The sequence below is a fragment of the Haliotis cracherodii genome, unplaced genomic scaffold (assembly GCF_022045235.1).
Source record: "Haliotis cracherodii isolate W230 unplaced genomic scaffold, xgHalCrac1.p SCAF_3, whole genome shotgun sequence".
NCBI classification, from domain to species: Eukaryota; Metazoa; Mollusca; class Gastropoda; order Lepetellida; family Haliotidae; genus Haliotis; species Haliotis cracherodii.
This window is the reverse complement of record NW_027266286.1, coordinates 4,025,137-4,049,314: the sequence shown is the minus strand read 5'-3', so window position 1 is coordinate 4,049,314 and position 24,178 is coordinate 4,025,137. Positions and strand designations below refer to the sequence as shown.

Below are 24,178 nucleotides of genomic sequence, written 5' to 3'. Positions count from 1 at the left end.
GATGTGCCCGTGTATCCGTCGTCGAGAAGAACGCCCGCTCTCTGCTGTACCCGGGAGACTGTACCAGCGGGAGGAGGCAAGGTAATGATTAGGGCCGGGAACTTGTGTTGGAGGCTAATTTCTCAGCACAACGTTACATTGACGAAGTGACACGACAACGCAAGATAACATACAGCACGTATCGTCCACCACTCTCTGCAGGTCAACAACATTAACGGTTTGCCTCGCCCCGCTTGCTCTCCGGACATGTTGCTAGTTGAACACCACTGGGACCAGCTTGATTGTCAGATTAAAACCCGGCCTAACCCGCCTTTAAACCGACGTGACAAAAATGATGTCCGAAGCCATTCCCTATTTTGACTTGTTTCATATATTTATATGCTTTTTTCAGGTGAACATTTGACTTGCCTTTGCGTGTGTTTATGACGGGTACCACTGGTGGGGCAGATATGCTCTCCTTTTCGCGAACATCTGGTATCATCACCGTCTGACAGTGATTCATAAACACATGCTCATGATATACTCGGATTCGTACAGTCGACTCTGCTTTATGCACAGCTTTCTGTTGGATGGGGAAAGGGTTGTTCGCTTTAATTATACTGGCACTCAGTGAAGAATGGCACCGAGTGACGTATTCCGACCTCCACCGAGCTCTGCGGGTGTGTCTAATAGCAAATAGGGGAATGCGGTCATCTCAATACCATCCATCAGAGAGACGTTTATCTCGACCATATGTTTTCGCTGCCAGTACGTTATAACTGTGTATCATTGCTGTCTGTTGGACATGTTATGATTGCAAACACTACAGAATATCATCTTGGGCTGTTTTTCTTTAGCCTGATATGTGGTGAGGCATTGTTTTCTTTTGGTCGTCAGTGTAGCTATATGCCGGATGATGACATACGGAGAACTATGATGATAAAAATTATGAAGATTACAAAGAACGTTTCTCGAAATGGCACGATACATGTACAGTGAGTGAGTGAGGGTGGGAGGGAGGTTTTACGCCGGCGGGGGACACCACAAATTGGCTTCACACGTTGTACCCATGTCGGGAATCGAACCCGGGTCTTCGGCGTGACGAGCGAACGCTTTAACCACTAGGCTACCCGACTGGCCCCGTAAAATGAAAAGAAAGCCCAACACATGAACAGAGAAAAGAAGGCCCGACACATGAACTGAGGAAAGAAGGCCCGAGACATGAACAGAGAAAAGAAGGTCCGATACATGAACAGTGAAAAGAAGGCCCGACACATGAACAGTGAAAAGAAGGCCAAAACATGAACAGTGAAAAGAAGGCCCGACACATGAACTGAGAAAGGAAGGCTCGACACATGAACTGAGAAAGGAAGGCTCGACACATTAACAGAGAAAAGAAGGCCAAAACATGAACAGAGAAAAGAAGGCCCGACACATGAACAGAGAAAAGAAGGCCCGACACATGAACTGAGGACAGAAGGCCCGACACATGGACTGAGGACAGAAGGCCCGACACATGAACTGAGGACAGAAGGCCCGACACATGAACTGAGAAAAGAAGGCCCGACACATGGACTGAGAAAAGAAGGTCCGACATATGAACAGAGAAAAGAAGGCCCGACACATGAACTGAGAAAAGAAGGCCCGACACATGAACTGAGAAAAGAAGGCCCGACACATGGACTGAGGACAGAAGGCCCGACACATGGACTGAGGACAGAAGGCCCGACACATGAACTGAGAAAAGAAGGCCAAAACATGAACAGTGAAAAGAAGGCCCGACACATGAACTGAGAAAGGAAGGCCCGACACATGAACTGAGAAAGGAAGGCTCGACACATGAACTGAGAAAGGAAGGCTCGACACATTAACAGAGAAAAGAAGGCCAAAACATGAACAGAGAAAAGAAGGTCCGACACATGAACAGAGAAAAGAAGGCCCGACACATGAACTGAGAAAAGAAGGTCCGATAGAAGGCCCGACACATGAACTGAGAAAAGAAGGCCCGACACATGGACTGAGGACAGAAGGCCCGACACATGGACTGAGAAAAGAAGGTCCGACACATGAACAGAGAAAAGAAGGCCGACACATGAACTGAGAAAAGAAGGCCCGACACATGGACTGAGGACAGAAGGCCCGACACATGAACTGAGGACAGAAGGCCCGACACATGAACTGAGAAAAGAAGGCCCGACACATGGACTGAGAAAAGAAGGTCCGACATATGAACAGAGAAAAGAAGGCCCGACACATGAACTGAGAAAAGAAGGCCCGACACATGAACTGAGAAAAGAAGGCCCGACACATGGACTGAGGACAGAAGGCCCGACACATGGACTGAGGACAGAAGGCCCGACACATGAACTGAGAAAAGAAGGCCTGACACATCAACTGAGGACAGAAGGCCCGACACATGGACTGAGAAAAGAAGGCCCGACACATGAACTGAGAAAAGAAGGCCCGACACATGGACTGAGGACAGAAGGCCCGACACATGGACTGAGGACAGAAGGCCCGACACATGAACAGTGAAAAGAAGGCCCGACACATGAACTGAGAAAGGAAGGCTCGACACATGAACAGAGAAAAGAAGGCCCGACACATGAACAGTGAAAAGAAGACCCGACACATGAACTGAGGACAGAAGGCCCGAAACATGGACTAAGGACAGAAGGCCCGACACATGAACAGTAAAAAGAAGGCCCGACACATGAACTGAGAAAGGAAGGTTCGACCGATGAACAGAGAAAAGAAGGTCCGACACATGAACAGTAAAAAGGAGGCCCGACACATTAACAGAGAAAAGAAGGCCCGACACATGAACTGGGGACAGAAGGCCCGACACATGGACTGAGAAAGGAAGGCTCGACCCATTAAGAGAGAAAAGAAGGCCGAAACATGAATTGAGAAAAGAATGTCCGACACATGTACAGCGAAGATATTGTGTGTAAGCTTAAGTCACGTAACTATGGTGCAATTACAAACAACTAATCATCGTATTTTGGACAGTTGAAGGTCAAGGCTGTAGGAGTACACACGTTGTGGGTAGTATATGGCGGCAACATATTTACGCCTGACCATTTATATATTGAAGTGTTTATGTATCAGCTGATGAATAAATAACCAGATTTACCATTTCTTCAATATGCCGTGCCCCAACATTTGTATTCGGACAATGGCATGAAGGTTGATAAAGGTCGCGACCACACTGCACGCCGGTGTTATTGACGACTAATTACTCTTGTGTGGTGTGAGAGGAAGGCGGCGGTCTCGCTATGGCGGATCGATGATATGGTGATATGTCGTACTTCCTTCACACGAGACTTTGATAAGGCCAACATACATCTTCTCACATCAGCCAATAATGGCTAATACGACACATCAATCATAACCTTTATGGAGGAGGGGGAACGTGACCACTAGCAGTATGGACAATTAGCAGGGACATAGTGTATGCCGAGTTCAACTGGTCGTATTCATTTATCACGACATGAGGCCAATACAAACTAATTGTTAGATTTTTATCTAAACAAACTATTCAAGACATCGGTGTCCATTCCTTGTCGACATTTGTGATTCTCGTGAAGCATGGATGTTTCGTTGGACTATGTAGAGTGTTACGCGTCGATTCAAAAATTGATACAATATGTTAACCCAGAAATCTGTACGCAAAACAACTTAGTGTGAAACCAAGAAAACAAGCAACAAATGTTATTCTGTCAACAAATGTATGACAAAATTCACTAAATTTACAAATCACTACAAATTACTGCACAGTAATAGAGTGGTAGTGATATTCAGTGACAATATATAATATACTGGCAGTGGTCAGTATCAAATGCACAAAAGGCAGTACTGTAGTGATAGCAAATGTCAGTGATAATAGTATATTCAAGATTCCGAGATGGGCAAGGTAAGGAATCAGGGATGATGAGCGATCCTCATATGAAAGTTGGTTCAGTTGTCATGAAAATGCGTGAGGGATACGTAAAGACGCTATTGTCCTCTTATATACAATATACTCAACCACTAGAAAGTTTCACACAGTGCCCTCACCAGGAATTTTAAAGAACTTTCCATAAAGACTAGATCTGCAGGCGGTGTACCGGACCGGAAGTTTACACACCAATCTAGCATCGAAATATAGTAACTTCCTGACGACTGATCACAGTCCAAATGCAATGAGCGTCTGCCGAATCTCAATAGAAACAATGCAACACAGCTAAAATACCTGTTAAACAATAAAATGCACTCAGTCTGCCATATATCGATAGCAAGTAATGAAATCAGGCAACCCCCGACGAGAAGATGTCTGCCTCAAGATTCTTGGGGCGGGAGAATGATGTGAACTGGTGTGTGTTTTAGTGGTAGTGGGGCCGGCAGGGATGAACATCTAATCATTAATTCGAAACAAATCGATGCTTGAATATATATGCATTAGGCCTTTTCCAAATAGCGATTTTACGCCTAACACTATCTGCGATAATAGCATATTTACTTGTTTACTATTTAAAGCTATATTCCAGCTTTATGACGACAGTCTGTAAATAATCGAATCCGGACCAAACAATGCAATGATTGACATCATGAGCATCCATCCACGCAGTTGGGATACGATGACATGCATCAATCAAGTCAGCGAGCCTGATCACCCGATCGCGTTACTCGCCTCTTACGAGAAGCATGGGCTGTTGTAGACCTATTCTTCACGGGTCTGTCTGCGATAAAGAATAGGAGTTACTCAAATCACTTTATGGAACGTGGGCCCTGCATATAGCAGCATGTCACCTGAACGAGGCGGTAGTAATTGTGCACAACGAATCTTCGTTAATCTGGATCAAGCCGTCCTTAGTACAATCGACCAGATTAACGAATTTCCCGATAAACAAATCAACGTTACTGAGATATGTACTTTACATATATACTTTTAATAAAAAGTAGGGGGTACTCAGAAATCACTTAAACTTCCCAAAATTGTAAATATTTCTAGTAATAGTTGTATGATAATAATGAACGAATTGGGGACACATTTCAACCGATAGTGAAGTATGCCAGAAGATGTTATGATCTTAAAGGACGCTAGGGGTAAGATGGGAAATTTAAAAATTTCAACGATTTTTTATCAGGATGGCGTAATGCCAGCACGATTTGTCAAATGTTCTTTCACTCGACGAGGCATACTGCGTATGGGTCTCCCAACGGAGTCCAAGGAGTCTCGCCCATTCCTCTTACAGCGCCTGGCCAAGTTCACCTGGCCGGCGGCCTATGACGTTAACGCACACGTCTCCCTATCAAGGAGGAAAGTTCGGGGCTCACTGCTGGCCATGACATTCTATGGTTGTTGTGCTGCTGGAGGTGGGCATTGATGATTCGTGCATTGGGAGAACGAGCGTTGTCGTCCTGAAAGACAAAACGTCGGCCCACACGCCTTAGAAATGAGAGAGCAAAGAGTCTCAGTATGTTGGTATCGTACTGCAGAGTGACCCTTCCTTCGACAACAAGTAGCGGGGTTTGCCACTGTACGCTGACTTCTGCCAGTTTCCAGCATGCCAACATTCCGCAGACGCTCGACACGTGAAGGTCCGGGGTCGAATAGGTCTTCAGCAACCCATGCTTGCCGTAAAAGGCGACTATGCTTGTCGTAAGAGGCGATTAACGGGATCGGGTGGTTGATGCATGTCATCGATCCCAATTGTGTGGATCGATGCTCATGATATCAATCACTGTATTTACTGGATTGTCGAGACTCGATTATTTACAGAACGCCGTCATATAGCTGGAATATTGCTCAGTGCGACGTTAACCAACCAACCAACCGCGCGTTGCAGACGCCGCATCGCTTGTTTTAAACACAAACAATGAATGCAATCAAGTTAATTACAACTGTAAGATAAACAGAATCAATAAGATTGACAGAAAGAATGGTTCACAGAGTTAACGCGAGCGTCCTTGAACGTGTCATATCTGGAATGACACAGGAAATACACACGAGTGTGGCGCTAGTGCGTGCGGCACGTGCAAACTATAGGATGTGTTTTGGTGTTATGTATTACAGAGATAAACGTTCTTGCATGTTTGTCGTCGACACTCATCTTTGTTCTAATACTTTTCGCTGGTCCTATCAGGTGGACGTGTGTTGAAGAATGATTTACCACAATCGAATTGAGCTACCATAAAGTTGTCTCGGCAATGTCGTTCTTCCCACGCCATCTATCGGTCAACACGCTACACAAGCCCAGCGCCTGGCACCAAGGGTGTTCACACAACGTCTCTATCCACTCAGCTGGTGCTTGACGTCTTCTCGGCTACTCCACAGCGTCGGCAAACACAACACTGGCGATATGGTCATCTCCGCAGTCATGAAACATGCATTGTTCTTTCCATGTGTGGAAATATATTGAAATATTAATGGAAAATCATGATATCTTTAGGAATGGTTTCAAGTTTTTGTTGGTGAGTATACTAATACGATTACCTGTATTGATTAATTTATTTTGACTTTATTATGCAAGTGCTTATTTTAGCTGATCGTATTTAATCGGCAAGAATTTCTGAAGGACTTAGAATTAAAAAAAAGTTCAAAGAATGCAGACCGCAAAATTTCGAAAAAGAATCTAGATTTTCTACGCAAAAACAAAAAGCGGACCAGCTAATCCATGCATATTTAAAACTCTGGTACAAGCATCGAGTGGGTTCAAAGCTTCATTGGTCATAAATATCGTTAATAAATTTTTTTCGTTATTGTTTGCAGAGAATGGCGAAAATTCATATACACTTTTAAAAGTCCTTCTCGATTTCAAAGCGTAGTTAATTTTAACAGAATACCTCCACAGCCGCGGGCAGTATTGCACATAACCATCCATGTTTAGTTAGAGACCAAATTGAAATGATAGATTTGTTAGGTCCATTTTTCTGTTTGTTTTATATGCATGTTTGTATCAAATCTTCTATATTCTCAATAGATTTCTTGTCTGTGTGTGTATCCAAGGGTGAGATAATATTCACATCAGCTCCATGTGGTTTCAAGATAGTCAAGGAAATTAATATGAATTTACTATTGTCATTCCATGCACTGTAAAATGGTTTCGGGTACATTTTACTGTCATGGTCATTCCAGTAATGAATCTACAAACGGTAAACAAAGTATCGCAAGTGTAATGAGTGAGTGAGTGGGTTGGGTTTTACGCCGCTTTTAACAGCATTCCAGTTATATCACGGCGTGTCAGCTTAATGTGGGAGAACAGCCCGAAGTGATGCAGGTCCTAGACGTTTACCACTTCGAACCCACAATCATAGGTTTCTGGCGTGCCCAAGGGACGCAACTCTGCACAGCAAAACCGCGGCGCCTTAGACGACTGGTCCACCCGTGCCCCCGCAAGTGTAGGGATGTAACCTGAGACAGTAAAGTCCATGGGCATACGAATCTCCAAGTTGGGCCAGTGAACTGACAGACTAGTTACATAATCGCGACCCGTGAAGGTCCGGGTTAGAATAGGTCTTCAGCAACCCATGCTTGCCGTAAAAGATGACTATGCTTGTTGTAAAAGGCGACTAACGGGATCGGGTGAGGCTCGCTGTCCTGGTTGATGCCCGTCATCGATCCCAATTGCGTGGATCAATGCTCATGATGTCAATCATTGGATTGTCTCGTCCAGACTCGATTATGTACAGGCCGCCGTCAGATAGCTGGAATATTGCTGAGTGCGGCGTTAAACAACAAACAAACAGACAACAACATAATCGCATAATTATGTATTCACCTACATTTTGGTTATAAACAAATGTCACGACACAGCAATACATTGTGTAGTATACACACATATGGCCATAGCTCTGCGTGTTCATACTTACATACCTACGGGGGCGGTCAGGTAGCCTCGTGGTTAAAGCATTTGCTCGTCACGCCGAAGAACCGGGTTCGATTCCCCACATGGGTACAATGTGTGAAGCCCACTTCTGGTGTCCCCCGCCGTGATATTGCTGGAATATTGCTAAAAGCTGCGTAAAACCAAACTCACTCACTACATACTTACGTATACTACTCAAAAGAAGTTAAAGAACACCAATTCTTTTGCTTTTCCATAGTCAATCTGTCATGGCACGACAGATTAACTGTAGTAGTATAAAAAAAATCGGGTGTTCTTTCACTTCTTTTGAGTAGTATATGTATTGTTAATGAGTTACATTGCTTTCCAGTAATACGTTTGGCGCTGGCCAAGCACTAAAGTTAACAGAGTATAGGTTTCACCGAGGAATATGCTTCTGGAATATAGGACAGTTGTATGTCTAATTCTTCTGAATTTATTGCAGATTCTCTTCTCGCCGATCGCCGTTTGTGGTACGTGTTGCAACACTGTTATATGCATAGACTAAACCTTTTATTGTCGATTGATAGCCTTCATTTATGAAAATAGATATTGAATATATGATATGAGTTGAAATGTTTTCTTAGTAGTTTGAAGACCCATGGTCTGTCAGCTCTTTGTGATCGATCAAAAAAGGTGATACATTTCCATTCCGGTGTAATTAATTTATTACAGTGGTATTTCCTAATTTCTAAATTTCCGAGAACGATGCTTACATTACCGTGCTATTCTTAGCGTCTCTGGTTTGTCCGCACACAAATCCTGACTGGCATTTACAAAACTGGTGCCGTGTGCAGAAAGGAATTCCAATGTGACGTTGATTGGTCACGTGTTACTTTAAGTCTTCCAGCCGTGTGGTAAAGCAGGGGCAACGCATGCATGTTTGGGGTTTTGATGGTTTGACAACACAGGACAATGTTTTCTTAAGCACATAGACATTTATATATTTCTAGTATATAGGATTAACACAAGGTGAGAATAATTCAGTAAAACAATTTTAAACACAACAACAAATATATTTGTCGTTTTCTTAACAAAAAAAACATAGTATGAGAAAACTGCCCTCATCTCAAAACGACATATATAAACTACATTTTATGCGTAAAATCCTTTGAACCAGATTCTCAAATAAGTGTTCAGATATAGAAGAAACGGTAAGAGTTAGATTCTATAGAGTCTTAGGAACAACGATTCGATGTGCCCAATAGAGTGATGAATAGATAAGTGACAAAATATTGGTTACCCAATGAAAAATGTAATAACCAAATTAAATAGAAACCTTCGAGTAAAAACTCAATTGCTCAAAAAGTTATTTGGAGCTCTAAATGGTTTCTCAGTACCATTCTATTGCTCCTGGCTTTTCCCTGGTCGTAAATATCTAAATCTGTATCACTTCGGATGTTCCCCCTAAGGCAATGATTTCATGTCACTCACTCACTCACTCACCCAAACAAAGGGCGTCCTGTGGTCCCGTGTACACGTCACCCACAAGGTAAGGTGAAGCACCGTTTCGTCGGGGAGAGTAGGTGGGTGGGCGACGGCGTACGGCAGCTTGACTCCTGGGAGTTTCTAGATTCAGCCCTGCCCCACACTGAACCACGTGTTGTACACGTGACAGTCCGGGATACCACGGTAATGTTATCTTCCTAGCAACCAAGCTTGGATTGTATACCCCTCAGGGAGCTGAGATTGAAAAGAAATCGAGTGAGCACTGATCCATTGACCGGAATAATTGTCATGTAAAGGCGCTATTTTATTATGATGATGATGTTGATGATTATTATTATTAGTAGTAGTAGTAGTAGTAGTAGTAGTAGTAATAGTAGTAGCAGTGGTAGTAGCAGTAGTAGCAATAGTAGTACTAGTAGTACTAGTAGTAGTATAATAATAAAACAGATGCTGTAATCGCCATGTGTGTTTGTGCAGTGTAAGGAGCAGTAGTAGTAGTAGTAGTAGTAGTAGTAGTAGTAGTAGTAGTAGTAGTAGTAGTAGCAATAGAAGTAGCAATAGTACTACTAGTGGTAGTATCAGCAGTAGTAGTAGCAGTAGTTGTAGTAGTAGTGGTAGTATTAGTATTAGTAGTAGGTGTAGTAGTACTACTACTAGTAGTAGTAGTAGTAGTAAAAGTAGCAGTGGTAATAGGAGTAGTAGCAATAGTAGCAGTAGTAGTAGTAGTAGAAGCAGTAGTAGTAGTAGTAATAGTACTAGCAGTGGTAGGAATAGTAGCAGTAGCAGTAGTAGCAGTAGTGGTAGCAGTAGTAGTAGCAGTAGCAGTAGTAGTAGCAGTAGTAATAGTAGTAGCAGTACTATTAGTAGTAGTAGTAGTAATTGTAGTAGTATTAGTAGCAGTAGTAATAGTAGCAGTAGCAGTAGTAGCAGTAGCAGCAATAGTAGTAGTAGCAGTAGCAGTAGTAGCAGTAGTAGTAGTAGTAGTAGTAGCAGTAGCAGTAGTAGTAGCAGTGGTAGTAGTAGTAATAGTAGTAGTAGTAGATGTTGTAATCGCCATGTGTGTTTGTGCAGGGTTATGCCGTGACACAGACGCCAGATGCTACCCCGCCGTGGGGGACCAGGGCTGGTACGCGGAGTGGTGCGACGGAACCCACTCCTTCGTCATCAACGGTTGTCCTTACATGTGTGCCCTATGCAGTGAGTCTTTGCCTTGACGTACATGATTGGCCGGTAATAGATATTTAATAGTAAAAAAAATCATTGTACTAGTCCGACTATAATGCCGATTTAAAAGTGCTAGCCCACTGATACCACGTCGCAGTTTAACATGAATACCCTACTCAGACACAGTATACTGACTCCAAGCCGACCAGTCCATGTCTAAGCCCCTTAATACCGAGAGTCAGGCAGGGTAACAACAAGTACCCTTTTTACGTCTGTTTGGTATAACACAACCGGGGATTGAACCCCGGACCTTCCTCTCTGTGGGCGGACGCTCTGCCACTAAACCACGGAGGCGATCTGTATCTTAAAGATAATATTGATATACATTCATGAGTTGCGTAAAATCTACATGCCAATCCCGCTTCCGATATATGTACGCACAAAAAACATCTTGTGCGGTTTCCAGGCTATATCTGAACTGCAGGTAACATAATTCCCCTGGGTGGCGAGGATGTAACTACTTTACCTGGTGTCCTTTTCCAGAGCACGAGCTGTACACAGAAGCTAATCTCTACTTCCCGTTCGATGAGATCAAGGCTGGAACAGTAAGTAACTGAGATCCTGTCATGCCTCTTGTGATTAGTCTGTTTCTGGTTTCCATTCACGTCATGTTCGGCCCTGACATGTAGTCACGGTAGAATACAGTATATATTAGTCACGGAAGCATGTTTAGTCACGGTAGAATACAGTATATATTAGTCACGGAAGCATGTTTAAGTCACGGTGGAATACACAATGTTTTCGTGACGGTAGCATGAAGTGAATTTTACTCACGGTAGCATACAATTTATTTTAGTCATGGTAGCATAACCGAACATTGAGAATAATTATGATTGTACGGTACTTGTTCCAGAAAGCTCTCTCAGCGCTAAGCAGATCTAACATAGGCCTATGACAGTCGTAGCGCTAAGGTAGCCATGGACTATAAAGTCTTACAGATTGACCACCCGTCAAGTCGGCAGTTCCAGGTGGCTTCACAAACTGGTGATGCCCATTGAACATGACACACTTTACGTGGCAAACAGCTGTATATCTCTCAGGGATGAGAATTACACTTATTGTACAAACACGGGGATTCGAACCCGGGCCTTCGGCAAGACGACCGAAAGCTTTAACCACGCGGCTACCCGACCACCTCTAAGCAGCTGAGGCGATATTCATTAAGTATAAGGGTATTGCTGCAGCCCATGACGGGGACTTTGTAATTGTGTGAATGAATTTAGTTTTCAGAGAGTCAAACAAAGGGCCTCCGGCAAACGGAAGTGGTCAGTGAGCACGTGACCGTTGACCCTAGTGGGCGGTCAGGCGGGATGCTGTCCATCAATTCTTCTGAATGCCTGGACATTGGCTCGTTCGCTGGTGAGACACTCCTTTATGTTAAAAAAATAAGATTATTTGTTTTTTGTTTTTTTTGTAAATCGGTTACATCGTACTTTCGTCAAGGAGTCACTGTTACCTCTTTAATCTGGACAGTCATCCCTCCCATTGAAGTCGTCCAGAATAACACATTAACCAACCACGGGTATTTTGTAAATCTTGTATATAAATGTGTTGCAACATTATCACCCAGAATGCAGGGTCCGGACTATCGGGGTTTGAAGGTACAGGGTAACCCGTTTTATCTTTGATTAGAGTGAGCATATTTCAGTAATATCATGGCGGAGGACACCAGAAATGGGCTTCACACATTGTACCCCTATCGGGAATCGAACCCGGGTCCTCGGCGTGACGAGCGAACGGTTAAACCACTAGGCTACCCGACCGCCCCTCTTTGATTAGACAGATGTTCCAAACAAAATTCGTCCGGACAGCTGGGGTTTCCCATCGTATTGGGTCCATAGTATCGAGGTTTCACTGTATATTGCAAACGTATTTTAAACTTTAATGTCTCATATACATGAAAAATTGACTTCTTGTATTCGTGGAAATACAAACTCTATGTTTTCCCTGGGAATAGATAAAATGTATCTAAAAAACATGTTATGTAGGGACCGACTGTCAGATATTCTGGCAAGTCAGGGCAGGGGTGTAGGGTGTGGTTAAGATGCGGTTTTTGTGAACAACTTTATTTGTTCCAGAAAAAAATGGAAAGAAAAAAACTGTTCTCAAGTGTTACCCCCAAACATACAAACATATATTGTTGGCAGGATAGACTTGCATCCTTTATATCTCCGGGACTCGCATTTCGGTAAATCTACTCTAAAACCTAGGTCCATTCCTTTACATCACATGATTTTTATCGACATTTTACCGACCAATCAACCGTCGAGATAGGGAACCATGTGAAGGAACGGGAGGAATTGCCACCGACGGCTTTAATGTCCAAGAAGTCATCCTTTCAATCAAACAGATTAATGAGGCCACCTTTTGCGTGTCTGTCAGTTATTCAATGTTGAATTACTCACAAACTGTATTTTAAGCAATAGGACTGGCCGCCATCTTGTTGATATTACCAACCCAACATTGAGGCTTGTTTGTAACTCGCATTCTGATTGGTCCTTTAGACATTGGCAGCTGAAAAGGGTGAATAATTTGAGAACCACGTGGGCTAGTGTTGGTTTACAGAAATGCGAGCTCTTGGGGTACAGAGGATAGGCAGACTGGATGTCATTAGAGAATCTGCACTCCTCTTAAGAAACAAATACACCCCACATCCACCCCGAATGGGTGCCTCATGCCTCATTGTTCTACAAGGGACGTGCGTGAGCGACCCAGGGCTCTGCTTATCAGGAGTGACGTATGGCTTCTTCTTCAACATGCTGCGCGCGCCGGACTCTGACATAACCATCCTTACTTCCGGTGAGTAACTGTTTTTTTCTTGAGAAAATGTAAAATATGTTAATTAAAGCATTGATATCGTGTCAGTAGGTATATGAGGTGAGGTGAGGTGAGGTGAGGTGAGGTGAGGTGAGGTGAGGTGAAATGGGGTTTAACTTCGCGTCCAGGATTATTGCACTCATATTGCACTCAGAGACGTGCATGCTCGTGTGTGGCTGCTTGTACTAGTCCAGACTGATGCCGATTTATAGTGCTAGCCCCTTGAGATACCATGTCGCAGTTTAACATGAATACCCCACTCAGACACAGTATACTGACTTCGAGCCGGCCAGTCCTTGTTTAAGCCCTTTAATGCCGAGCGCCAGACAGGGTAACAACAAGTACCATCTTTTAACCCCGGACCTTCCGCTCTCCAGGCGGACACTCTGCCACTAGACCACGGAGGCGGTCGTAGGTATAGGACAAAGAATGGGTTCCCGGTTGCCTTCATAGTTTTCACAGTGTCACACTGCCGAGTCCATGTTGTCGGACTTTCATTTTTGTGGAAGCCTCGGTGGCTGAGTGGGTTAGATGGCTGATTTTGCGTGCTGGCGACTAGGTGCCTCACTCTGGCAGTGTGGGTTCGAATCCCAGGTGGGACTTAACCTAAAAGTACTAGAATCTGTACTTTACTAAGAAAATGTTATTCCAAACATAATATTTGTTACATCTGACCTCTGTCAGTTTTGTCATTAACAGTGGAAACAGTACATACTTCTCTACATGTTTCCATGGTTCGCTTTCCTTGGGCGGTGGGTATATTTATGATACCAAGCCCTTGACATCCAAGCCCGGAAGTTGCTGTTCGTAGGTCAGGTCGCTCTTCTGTTTCGTTGACACCAGCAGATCCGTGATTGTAGGTGCGTCAGTTTCACCATTTAATGTTGAACTCTATCTTCATGTCAATCCAAGGGGCACATGGACCGTCTCGGGGGGTGTACTTCGGCTACAACGCGTCAAGCAGCGAGTTCCAGATGACGCTGAAGACTTCCACAGCCGTATACAGCGTACAGATTCCTGAACACAACATAAACCTTACCCGGACTCTGCTAGTGCACCTCGCTTTCACCTGGAGCCCATCTTCAGGTAGGTGGACATTCGCTGACCCTTACCTGGACACAGCAGATAGGTGGACATTCGCTGACCCTTACCTGGACACAGCAGATAGGTGGACATTCGCTGACCCTTACCTGGACACAGCAGATAGGTGGACATTCGTTGACCCTTACCTGGACACAGCAGATAGGTGGACATTTGCTGACCCTTACCTGGACACAGCAGAAAGGTGGACATTCGCTGACCCTTACCTGGACACAGCAGATAGGTGGACATTCGCTGACCCTTACCTGGACACAGCAGATAGGTGGACATTCGCTGACCTTCACCTGGACACTGCGGGTGCATCTCGTGTAGTTGAAATAATAATAGCAGAGGAAGTCCCTGCAGTTGAATTTGATTATTGCAATATATCTATTTGTCGAGTAATGAACAAACTATTCATTCTACTGTTTACCGGACGTGATCAATATTTTGTTCCTAGACTCCCAACACTTCTGCCTAAGAAGTAAGCGTAATTTGACTCTGTTTCAGATGTTAAGGTGTATGTTGATGGAGATGCTGTGAAGTTCGCCTCGGCAGTGAACCAGCCGACAATAAGCGACTCCTACAACAAGCTCATGATTGGCTGCAAGGAGTTAGGGTACAGCTTAGGAGTGAGTGAGTGAGTGATTGAATTGCGTTTAACGCCGCTTTTAACAGTATTCCAGTTATATCACGGCGTGTCAGCTTAATGTGGGAGGAAAGCCCGAAGTGATGCAGGTCTCGGAGGTTTATCACTTCGGTGAAACCCACGAGCACGGTCATGGTACTGACAAACCTGGAAACATAATCTGGGATTCGAACCCACAATCATAGGTTTCTGGCGTGCCCAAGGGACGCAACTCTGCACAGCGAATCGTGGCGCCTTAGACGACTTGGCCACCCGTGCCCCCTACAGATTAGGAACATGACTGACTACATACAGTATGGATCTCAGCAAATCAAAGCACAGCTGAAGGGTCTTGTAAAATACGATGTCATCATTTGATTATGTGTAGTACTTTTTTATATCGGACAATTACCACCCAATCATTCCTCGTTTATCCATTTTTATTTTACCTCCATTCCAGTAGGATAAGTACCCTGGGTAAAGTCCCCGAATATAAGGTCCCAAAGGTCGACTCTAGTTGGATAGGTTTTCACATACCTGACCCCCGGTCTGGATTCCGGCATCTTCCCGAGGCAGGGGGCGTTAACTGACTGTAAAACTCCAGTTTCCACCCTTGCCGAACTAGGCTGGAATTTCCAGACTCGATCGTAGCGCCACCAGTGGCTATTACGAGTTATGTCTCTTCTATGTACTTCCTTCTGACCAATCAGATTCCATCTCTCATATCACTTGCATTTGCTTTAAACAAAATGGCGGTGCCCAGTCAAGACGATCTGGTCGATAATCAAGATCTATATTGTATTAAAACGGGTCTTACCCACGAAATGCATTTAATCACTTGAGCACCTTGACTCAAAACGTGAATAAATTTGGAAAATATCTGTCGACGCCCAGTTGACTGTACACATGCTTTGCAAATCCTGCAGTCGACCGAAATAAGCACTTTGTAATGCATGTTGTTTACGAACCGGATGTCTAGTTCGTTACACGATTTTGATTGGACTTTGCACAGACTCGTTAGTCCAGCCAAATTGTAATTCCGGAATTCCAGCCTTGTTCGGCAAGGGTGGAAACTGGATTTTTATGGTCAGTTAACGCCCTTGCCTCGGGAAGATGGGATTCCGGGTACACTAGGTCTTCTAGCTTGTCACAAGTGCCGAAAGATGAGGATGGAATGGCTACAGTGTGTTACCTAGCTGAGTGAATTAACGCGACCCGACGGCGTGGCTTCTTGCTCACGCTTTCAGCCATCGGTTTGACTGGTCCAGATCTGATTGTCGATTGCGGCGTAAAACATCATTCACTTAATACCTCAAATTAGGAAGGCGGCTAGTCTTAAAAGGGGTCTACACTGCAACGGCTCACCCAGAGCGAAGTGCTATTTGCACTGTCACATCCCATACGCGCTATTGATGCATGTCATCGTATCCCAATTGCGTAGATCGATGCTCATGATGTCAGTCACTGGATCGTCTGGTCCAGACTCGATTATTTACAGATCGCCGTCATTTGGCTGGAATATTGCTGACTGCAGCGTTAAACAACAAACAAACAAATCATACGCGCTATCGGTAGATCGCATAGTAATTTCGTTCTCTTTGGCAGTAAGGTGGGAAAGTAAAACCATGGCCCATGTCGGCCGTCGTGTTGGGCGGAACTACAGGGATGATGGTTGGTGGTGATTTGTCTTCCAGTGACAAGTGGGGCGAGTACCTCAAGGTGGATGAGCTGGCGTTGTGGAGGCGGGAGCTGACTGCGATAGAGGTCCGCATGATCAGCCACCCAGGTACAGGGGTCAGAGGTCAGATCCGTCACACGGCATCTTGGACATCATACACTTACACATAAACATTGTCGTATAAGGAATGTCCCCTAACTTATTCCAGCCATTGAACTATGGCTGTCAAGGTAACCTGTAAATTAGGAACAATGAACGATTAGGGCAAAACACGACTAATCGTGCTTCAGGTTGCATGTGTTTTCTTTATTATGCAAATTGTGCGAGTGGCGGGTGCTACCGGTAGAGCAGGACATGCTTATCCTATTTGTCGTACACTTATTTTCAGTGATCCATTCATATAATTTTCACCTTTATTTTGCCTTTTACATCCAGTGGAAACTATTTCGTTAAATAATCGAGAATATTTGGCGGTGACTTTTTAAATTTAACATAATATATGGGTCGGTAGTACATACAAACATACGTTTAGTGTTTGATTAATATCATCATGCGTTCTACTTATTACGAGCTGAAGATAATAAGTGAATTTAGTTTGGTCTTAAAATTTATTTTTCTTTAAAATAAATGGAAACAATTGTTAATGTGGCTGTGTCATCCTCAGCGTGATTATGTCTAGTTTCAGATGTGGACACGAGTACCGGAAGTACGCCGCAGCCTACAACAATGGCCGCCAGTGTACGTAGAACATGTTACCTGTAGATTGCCGTGGAACAATTCCAGTGTCAATCCCTACCGTGCAGATCATTTACTCTCCCGTTTACGCGATATATTGATATATAGACAAGAACGATATTTAGTTAAAATATTTATATTTTAGTAAACGACTTCGACAAGTTTAAACATTGAACAGGATACGGCTCATTGTAACAAATATCCCCTTTAAGAAAGCCAAAGTTTTCCGTAACATTAAAACTTGACATTAATAGTGCCCTTTCTGACCAATATGTAGCATCACGTGACCACCGCCGTCGTGAACACCCCGGACACGTTGTCAGCGTTCCTGGCGTTCAGCAGCAGCGTCAAGGAAACGCTGAACAGTAGCAGCGTGGTGGACGTCAGCAACATCCTCGACAGTCTGTGCACAACGTCGCTCATAGGAACCCTCTCCAACGACGACACCGCACACCTGATCTCGGTAACACTAAGCATACATTTTAATCCTGTCCTACTTTTATTGAATAAATTGTCTGTCTGTCTGTAATCCTGTCCGCATTTACAGAAACCATTATTACGGAGTAAATGTCCTTTGTTTATATGTGAACTTTCCTACAATCCTCATGTAGGTGCATGTAAAGCTAATCATCTTTTAAATACTCTTCTATGCATCTTGAGTTTCATACACATTTAGAGGACATTGGTGGCCCAGTGGTCTAAGGTGTCGCACTTTGCTGTGCAGAGAAAACCTGTGATCGTGGGTTCGAATCCCAGTTCTCGCTGATTTTGCTTCTAGGTTTGCCATCACCATATCCGTACTCTCGGGTTTCACCAATGTGGTAAACGTCTGAGATCTGCATCACTTCGGGCTTTCCTCCCACATCAAACAGACACGCCGTGAAGTAACAGGGACACTGATCAAACACGTTAAACTCAACTCGGTTTTTTCGGAGTGATTATTGCAGGAATGTGTAGCATGTACCACTATTGTTATATTAATACGATAGATGATGAGGAACTTTACCTCCCCGAAATCCTCGACTTTCGCCAACATAATGTTAAAAGCGATCAGCCCTCAACTTCTCCTTTGGACCAGTAGTGCCGTCGTATTAGGTCTATTTTAACCTTAAAATTCCAAATCTCATTTAAATCAGATCTAATTTCTCGCTACCACTAAACAAATATCTGAAGACATCCCATTACAGTTCACATCAGAACGACAATTCGAAAACTTTGATGGACCAAAGACATGACTAACAAGAAGTCGACATTAGCCAATCAGAAATCAGCTTCACGGCACTAGATTTCAAACTGACGAGGGCACGGAAGGTGTCAAGCCGAGTGCGGCGTTGAACAACACACAAACATTTAAATTTACGAGCGCTTCAATCTGCTGAATAATCATCAAAAATAAAGTTACAATACAACTACTGTCACAGGATATACCGAACAATTTATATGTAAACGGCTATCTACAATTAAAGGTATATTGTGATGTACCCTTGATTCCTTATTACAGACCTTTATAAATCCGGGCGATTTTATTGAATTCCAAAATGTCTGCCTCAGAATACTTTCAATACAGACAATGCGCCATCCTCACCCAACACAATGTGCCTCAATACCAGGGTCTCCTTCCACTATACCTCTTTCTCCCATTTTAACAGGCTTAGGCTGAGATTTCTTTGCAGAATAACTCTCAGCATGACATACAATGAAACCTCGTCAATCCGGACGCTAAATGAATCACGTGAACAGAATCATGTTAATTGGTGATATATAAACTTTTCAATCAAGATTTCCGGAATTTGGGGGTTTCCGGATTAAAAGGGTCCGGTCAGACTGCTATGCAGAATAACACCCAGCATGATATACAATTAAACCTCGAGAATCCGGACGCTAAATGAATCATGTGAACAGAATCATGTTAATTGGTGATATATACACTTTTTTTTATCAAGATTGTCCGGAATGTGGGGTTTCCGGATTAACAGAGTCCGATCAAACGAGGTTCCACTGTATTGATATTCAAATGTCTTTGTCTATTGCAGAGCGTCAGCGACATTGTCGACACCCTTCTGCGGCCCGACAACCACGACATCTGGGAACATGTCTCAGAAACTGTATGTCCTTTACGCAATCTTACTATACCCTTTCTTCCCCAATACCCTTTATTCTTCTGGGGCGGTCGGGTAGCCAAGTGGTTAAAGCGTTCGCTCGTCACGCCGAAGACCCGGGTTCGATTCCCGACATGGGTACAATGTGTGAAGCCCATTTCTGGTGTCCCCCGCCGTGATATTGCCGGAATATTGCTAAAAGCGGCGTAAAACCATACTCACTCACTCACTTTATTCCTCTCCAAAGGGGCGGTGGGGTAGCCTAATGGTTAAAGTGTTCGCTCGTAAAGCCGAAGACCCGGATTTGATTCCCAACATGGGTACAATGTGTGAAGACCATTTCTGTGATATTGTTGATATATTGCGTTGGAATATAACAGCGGCGTAAAATAATACACATTCTCTGCTATTCAGCGAACGCCGCACGGAATAAAGGAAAAATGTTTCAGGAATACTTCAAAATATTATTGATCACTTAATATACCCGTGAATACGTACCTTGACAACATATATATATATATATATATATATATATATATATATATATATATATATATATATATATATATATATATATATATATATATATATATTAAATTAACATGATCTAAATATGTGTGTTTATGTGGTTAACAATGTTTTCAAGTATTTTCATTTTTATCAACTGAATGCGCATTATTTATTTCCTTCCGTCTGTCTTTTATCCTGATCCTTTGAAAATATTCAGGAAATGCTAATCTTTTGAAGATAAACACAAACATCTACACACGTTTCTTCATTGCCTCCTTTTCGTGAAATCAGTTATTGTTGAATTTGAAGAAGAATTACATCCGTAGATATATTCTAATGAAACTTTAATTACAATATCAACATATCAAAAAATTGTTTAAAATGTTTTATTTTGGTCTAGAAAATACGCCAATGTCAGCACGAATTAATACAGAAGCTTTGTTTCTGATTAATGTGGTACTTCAATCGTTTCCATACATTAGAAATAGTCGTTCATTCAGTTTGGCCCTCACTCTATGAAGGTTTATACGCCAATGAAATATACAGATGTTCCTCATAGAAATGTTCGGAAACGGAATTTCCGGAATAAGGAAGTTTAACTGTGTTTCTACTAAAAGGACCCCGGGGTGCTACCGTCTCTGGTGCAGTCTGTGGACAATGTCCTGGGGAAGATCACCGACCACCTCCTCGACGGGGACACCGACATCAACATCCAACACAGGAGAGACAACTTCGGTAAGCTTCCACTTGTCCACTATACCACAGTATCCTCTGTAACATGCAAGTTCTCGCTGCCGCTAAACAAAGATCAGAGGACATCCCATTACGGGTCACGTCAGAACGACGTTTCGCGAACTTTGACCGGCCACTGAAATGACTAACAAGAAGTCGACAACAGCCTATAGAAAGCATCTTTTTCTAGCTTTACGGCACTAGTTTCAACCTGGCAACTTCCAATTCAGACTATGCTTGAAAAATATGTTGACGCAGTTCTCGATCAAAATTGTGAAAACTGAACAAACGAACATTCCGGAATGTCTAATACATGGTTGCGATTGTAATTTTGACGGAATCTGTCGCACGGGCCGTAACTGTCGTTCGGAATACCCCGTGTTAACGTTTTCGAGGTTGCATGATTAGAAAACACATTCCGATTGTCACTTTCATGATCTGGTAAGTGACGCTTTGATTGGTCGAATGAAAGGTCGTTCTGACGTGACCCGTAAAGGGATGTCCACATAACCAGATCTTTGTTTCGAATGTTTAGCGATAGCGAGAACTAGGATCTGATTATACACAACTCGGGTCGTGGGATGGAATCCTAGATTCGCTTCCATGATGACCATGAGTGCAGCCGCACCCCCTTGGTCGCCCCCAATGTTCACACATGACGCTAGACACAAATATACACCGTGCATATACATCTGTTCACGTTCTGTTTAACGCCACCTGCTAATGGGCTATCGCGTCATTGGATTGTCTGGTCCATCACTGGATTGTCTGGTCAAGACTCGTTTGTTTGCAGCCGCCGTTGTTTTCGTTTATTTGTTTGTTGTTTAAGGCTGCACTCAGCAATATTCCAGCTATATGACGGCGGTATGTGATTAATAGAGTCTGGACCAGACTATCCAGTGATTGACATCATGAGCATCGATCCAGGAATTTGGGATACGCTGACATGCATCAACCAAGCGAGCCTGACCACCCGATCCCGTTAGTCGCCGCTGTTGTCGGAGTACTGCTGTGCTGTTATAGGAGTACTGCTGTGCTATAGTAGGAGTACTAATGTGCTGTTGTAGGAGTACTGCTGTGCTGTTGTAGGAGTACTGCTGTGCTGTTTTGGGAGTACTGCTGTGCTGATGTAGGAGTACTGCTGTGCTGTTGTAGGAGTACTGCTGTGCTGTTTGGAGTACGGCTGTGCTGTTGTAGGAGTACTGTTGTGCTGTTGTAGGAGTACTGCTGTGCTGTTGTAGGAGTACTACTGTGCTATGTAGGAGCACTGCTGTGCTGTTGTAGGAGCACTGCTGTGCTATTGTGGGAGTACTGCTGTGCTGTTGTGGGAGTACTTCTGTGCTGTTGTAGGAGCACTGCTGTGCTATTGTAGGAGTACTGCTATGCTGTTTTGCGGGTACTGCTGTGCTGTTGTAGGAGTACTGCTGTGCTGTTGTAGGAGCACTGCTGTGCTGTTGTCGGAGCACTGCTGTGCTGTTGTGGGAGTACTGCTGTGCTGTTTTGGGAATACTGCTGTGCTGTTGTGGGAGTACTGCTGTGCTTTTGTGGGAGTACTGCTGTGCTGTTGTAGGAGCACTGCTGTGCTGTTGTAGGAGTACTGCTGTGCTGTTGCAGGAGTACTGCTGTGCTGTTGTCGGAGTCCTGCTGAGCTGTTTTGGGAATACTGCTGTGCTGTTGTGGGAGCACTGCTGTGCTGTTTTGGGAGCACTGCTGTGCTGTTGTGGGAGTACTGCTGTGCTGTTGTAGGAGCACTGCTCTGCTATTGTAGGAGTACTGCAGTGCTGTTGTAGGAGTACTGCTGTGCTGTTGTGGGAATACTGCTGTGCTGTTGTGGGAGCACTGTTGTGCTGTTTTGGGAGTACTACTGTGCTGTTGTGGGAGTACTGTTGTGCTGTTGTAGGAGTACTGCTGTGCTGTTGTCGGAGTACTGCTGAGCTGTTGTGGGAGTACTGCTGTGCTGTTGTAGGAGTATTGCTGTGCTGTTGTGGGAGTACTTCTGTGCTGTTTTGGGAGTACTGCTGTGCGTTTGTCGGAGTACTGCTAGGCTGTTGTGGGAGTACTGCTGTGCTGTTGTGGGAGTACTGCTGTGCTGTTGTAGGAGTACTGCTGTGCTGTTGTGGGAGTACTTCTGTGCTGTTTTGGGAGTACTGCTGTGCTGTTGTGGGAGTACTGCTGTGCTGTGTTAAACACTTACTTTGTTTCTACAACTTGTGTGAGCGACGGTTGCAGCCGGCATGCCTGGACGTGTTTCTCTTTTCGCGATTACCGATGTTCAGTGATCCCTTTACGTTGGAGGTCGGGTAGTCTAGTGGTGAAAGCGTTCGCTCGTCACGCCGAAGACCAGAGTTCGATTCCCGACATGGGTACAATGCGTGAAGCCCATTTCTGGTGACCCCCGGGCGTGATATTGCTGGAATATTGCTAAAGATGGCATGACACCTTACTCACTCACTTCCCACTATCTTTTCACAACTAGTTTGTCTTTTACGCCTAATGGAAACTGTTTCGCCAGATAATCGTTGATGTTTTCATAAAACTTTTGTTCTAACGTCACTTGCCTTCCCCATCAATACTGGCCGCCGTCACGTGACTGTGATACTGGTCCAAACTCCACATCACTCGCTCACATGTCCCTTCACGTACTCATCCCAAATCTTGGTTTGATCCTGGAAGATGTAACAACGTGATAAAAAGTGCCACCCATGCATGTTGCTATGACAACCTGCAACATAGTGGAAAAAAACGGTAGTTAAAAGTCTGAGTATTTAGTTGACATTCTACAAATGTGAAATCCTATTAAAAACATATTTCATATTCGGAAAGCCTTTTATATATCAGCCATTTTATATAATTACAGTAAACTACGGTTAAAACGAACTCAAAGGGACGGCCAATTATAGTTTGTTATAACCGTAGTTCGTTATTAGCATATATATAGCAAATGGCCAGGACCAAAAATTAAATTCGTTATATCCATCGTTTCGTTTTAAGCGTGTTCGTTATAACCGTAGTTTACTGTATTATATACCTTGTCTATATATTCGAGTCGACGTAAATCAAAATAGGTTATGTTGCTTTTAGACAATACAACAAGTATGATTGACGGTTGAGATATAACTTTAGTGAAACATTTACAACAATCGTAGGTATCGGATAACTAAAAAATGACGAACAGCCCATAACACGATTCCTCGTAAGTGAGTGTGTTAACAGTTGACATCCAATGGGCAATGCCTCCGCATATAGCCCCGGTGTTGGCGTGCCTGTGAATTGAGCCCTATAACTTACCTTATGTATATGGCCTATCGACCAATGTACAGAAGTGACAGTTCAATCAGACGTATCGATCTTACAATAGAAGTGACAGTCAACTTAGTCC

The 24,178-nt window shown here is 43.7% G+C and overlaps 1 protein-coding gene across 1 annotated transcript in view; it reads left to right on the top strand.

Annotated features, from left to right (window-relative positions):
• The first annotated feature begins 6,348 nt into the window (after positions 1 to 6,348).
• Positions 6,349 to 24,178, top strand: part of LOC139473628 (adhesion G-protein coupled receptor D1-like) — a 31,628-nt gene continuing 13,798 nt past the window's right edge. The window contains exons 1-13 of the mRNA XM_071256302.1: positions 6,349 to 6,435; positions 8,293 to 8,320; positions 10,368 to 10,493; positions 11,004 to 11,065; positions 11,744 to 11,879; positions 13,215 to 13,319; positions 14,250 to 14,423; positions 14,928 to 15,036; positions 16,740 to 16,831; positions 17,403 to 17,461; positions 17,736 to 17,921; positions 19,492 to 19,563; positions 20,685 to 20,802. Coding sequence (XP_071112403.1) covers positions 6,349 to 6,435; positions 8,293 to 8,320; positions 10,368 to 10,493; positions 11,004 to 11,065; positions 11,744 to 11,879; positions 13,215 to 13,319; positions 14,250 to 14,423; positions 14,928 to 15,036; positions 16,740 to 16,831; positions 17,403 to 17,461; positions 17,736 to 17,921; positions 19,492 to 19,563; positions 20,685 to 20,802 — 1,354 coding nt within the window. The remainder of the gene's footprint in view (positions 6,436 to 8,292; positions 8,321 to 10,367; positions 10,494 to 11,003; positions 11,066 to 11,743; positions 11,880 to 13,214; positions 13,320 to 14,249; positions 14,424 to 14,927; positions 15,037 to 16,739; positions 16,832 to 17,402; positions 17,462 to 17,735; positions 17,922 to 19,491; positions 19,564 to 20,684; positions 20,803 to 24,178) is intronic.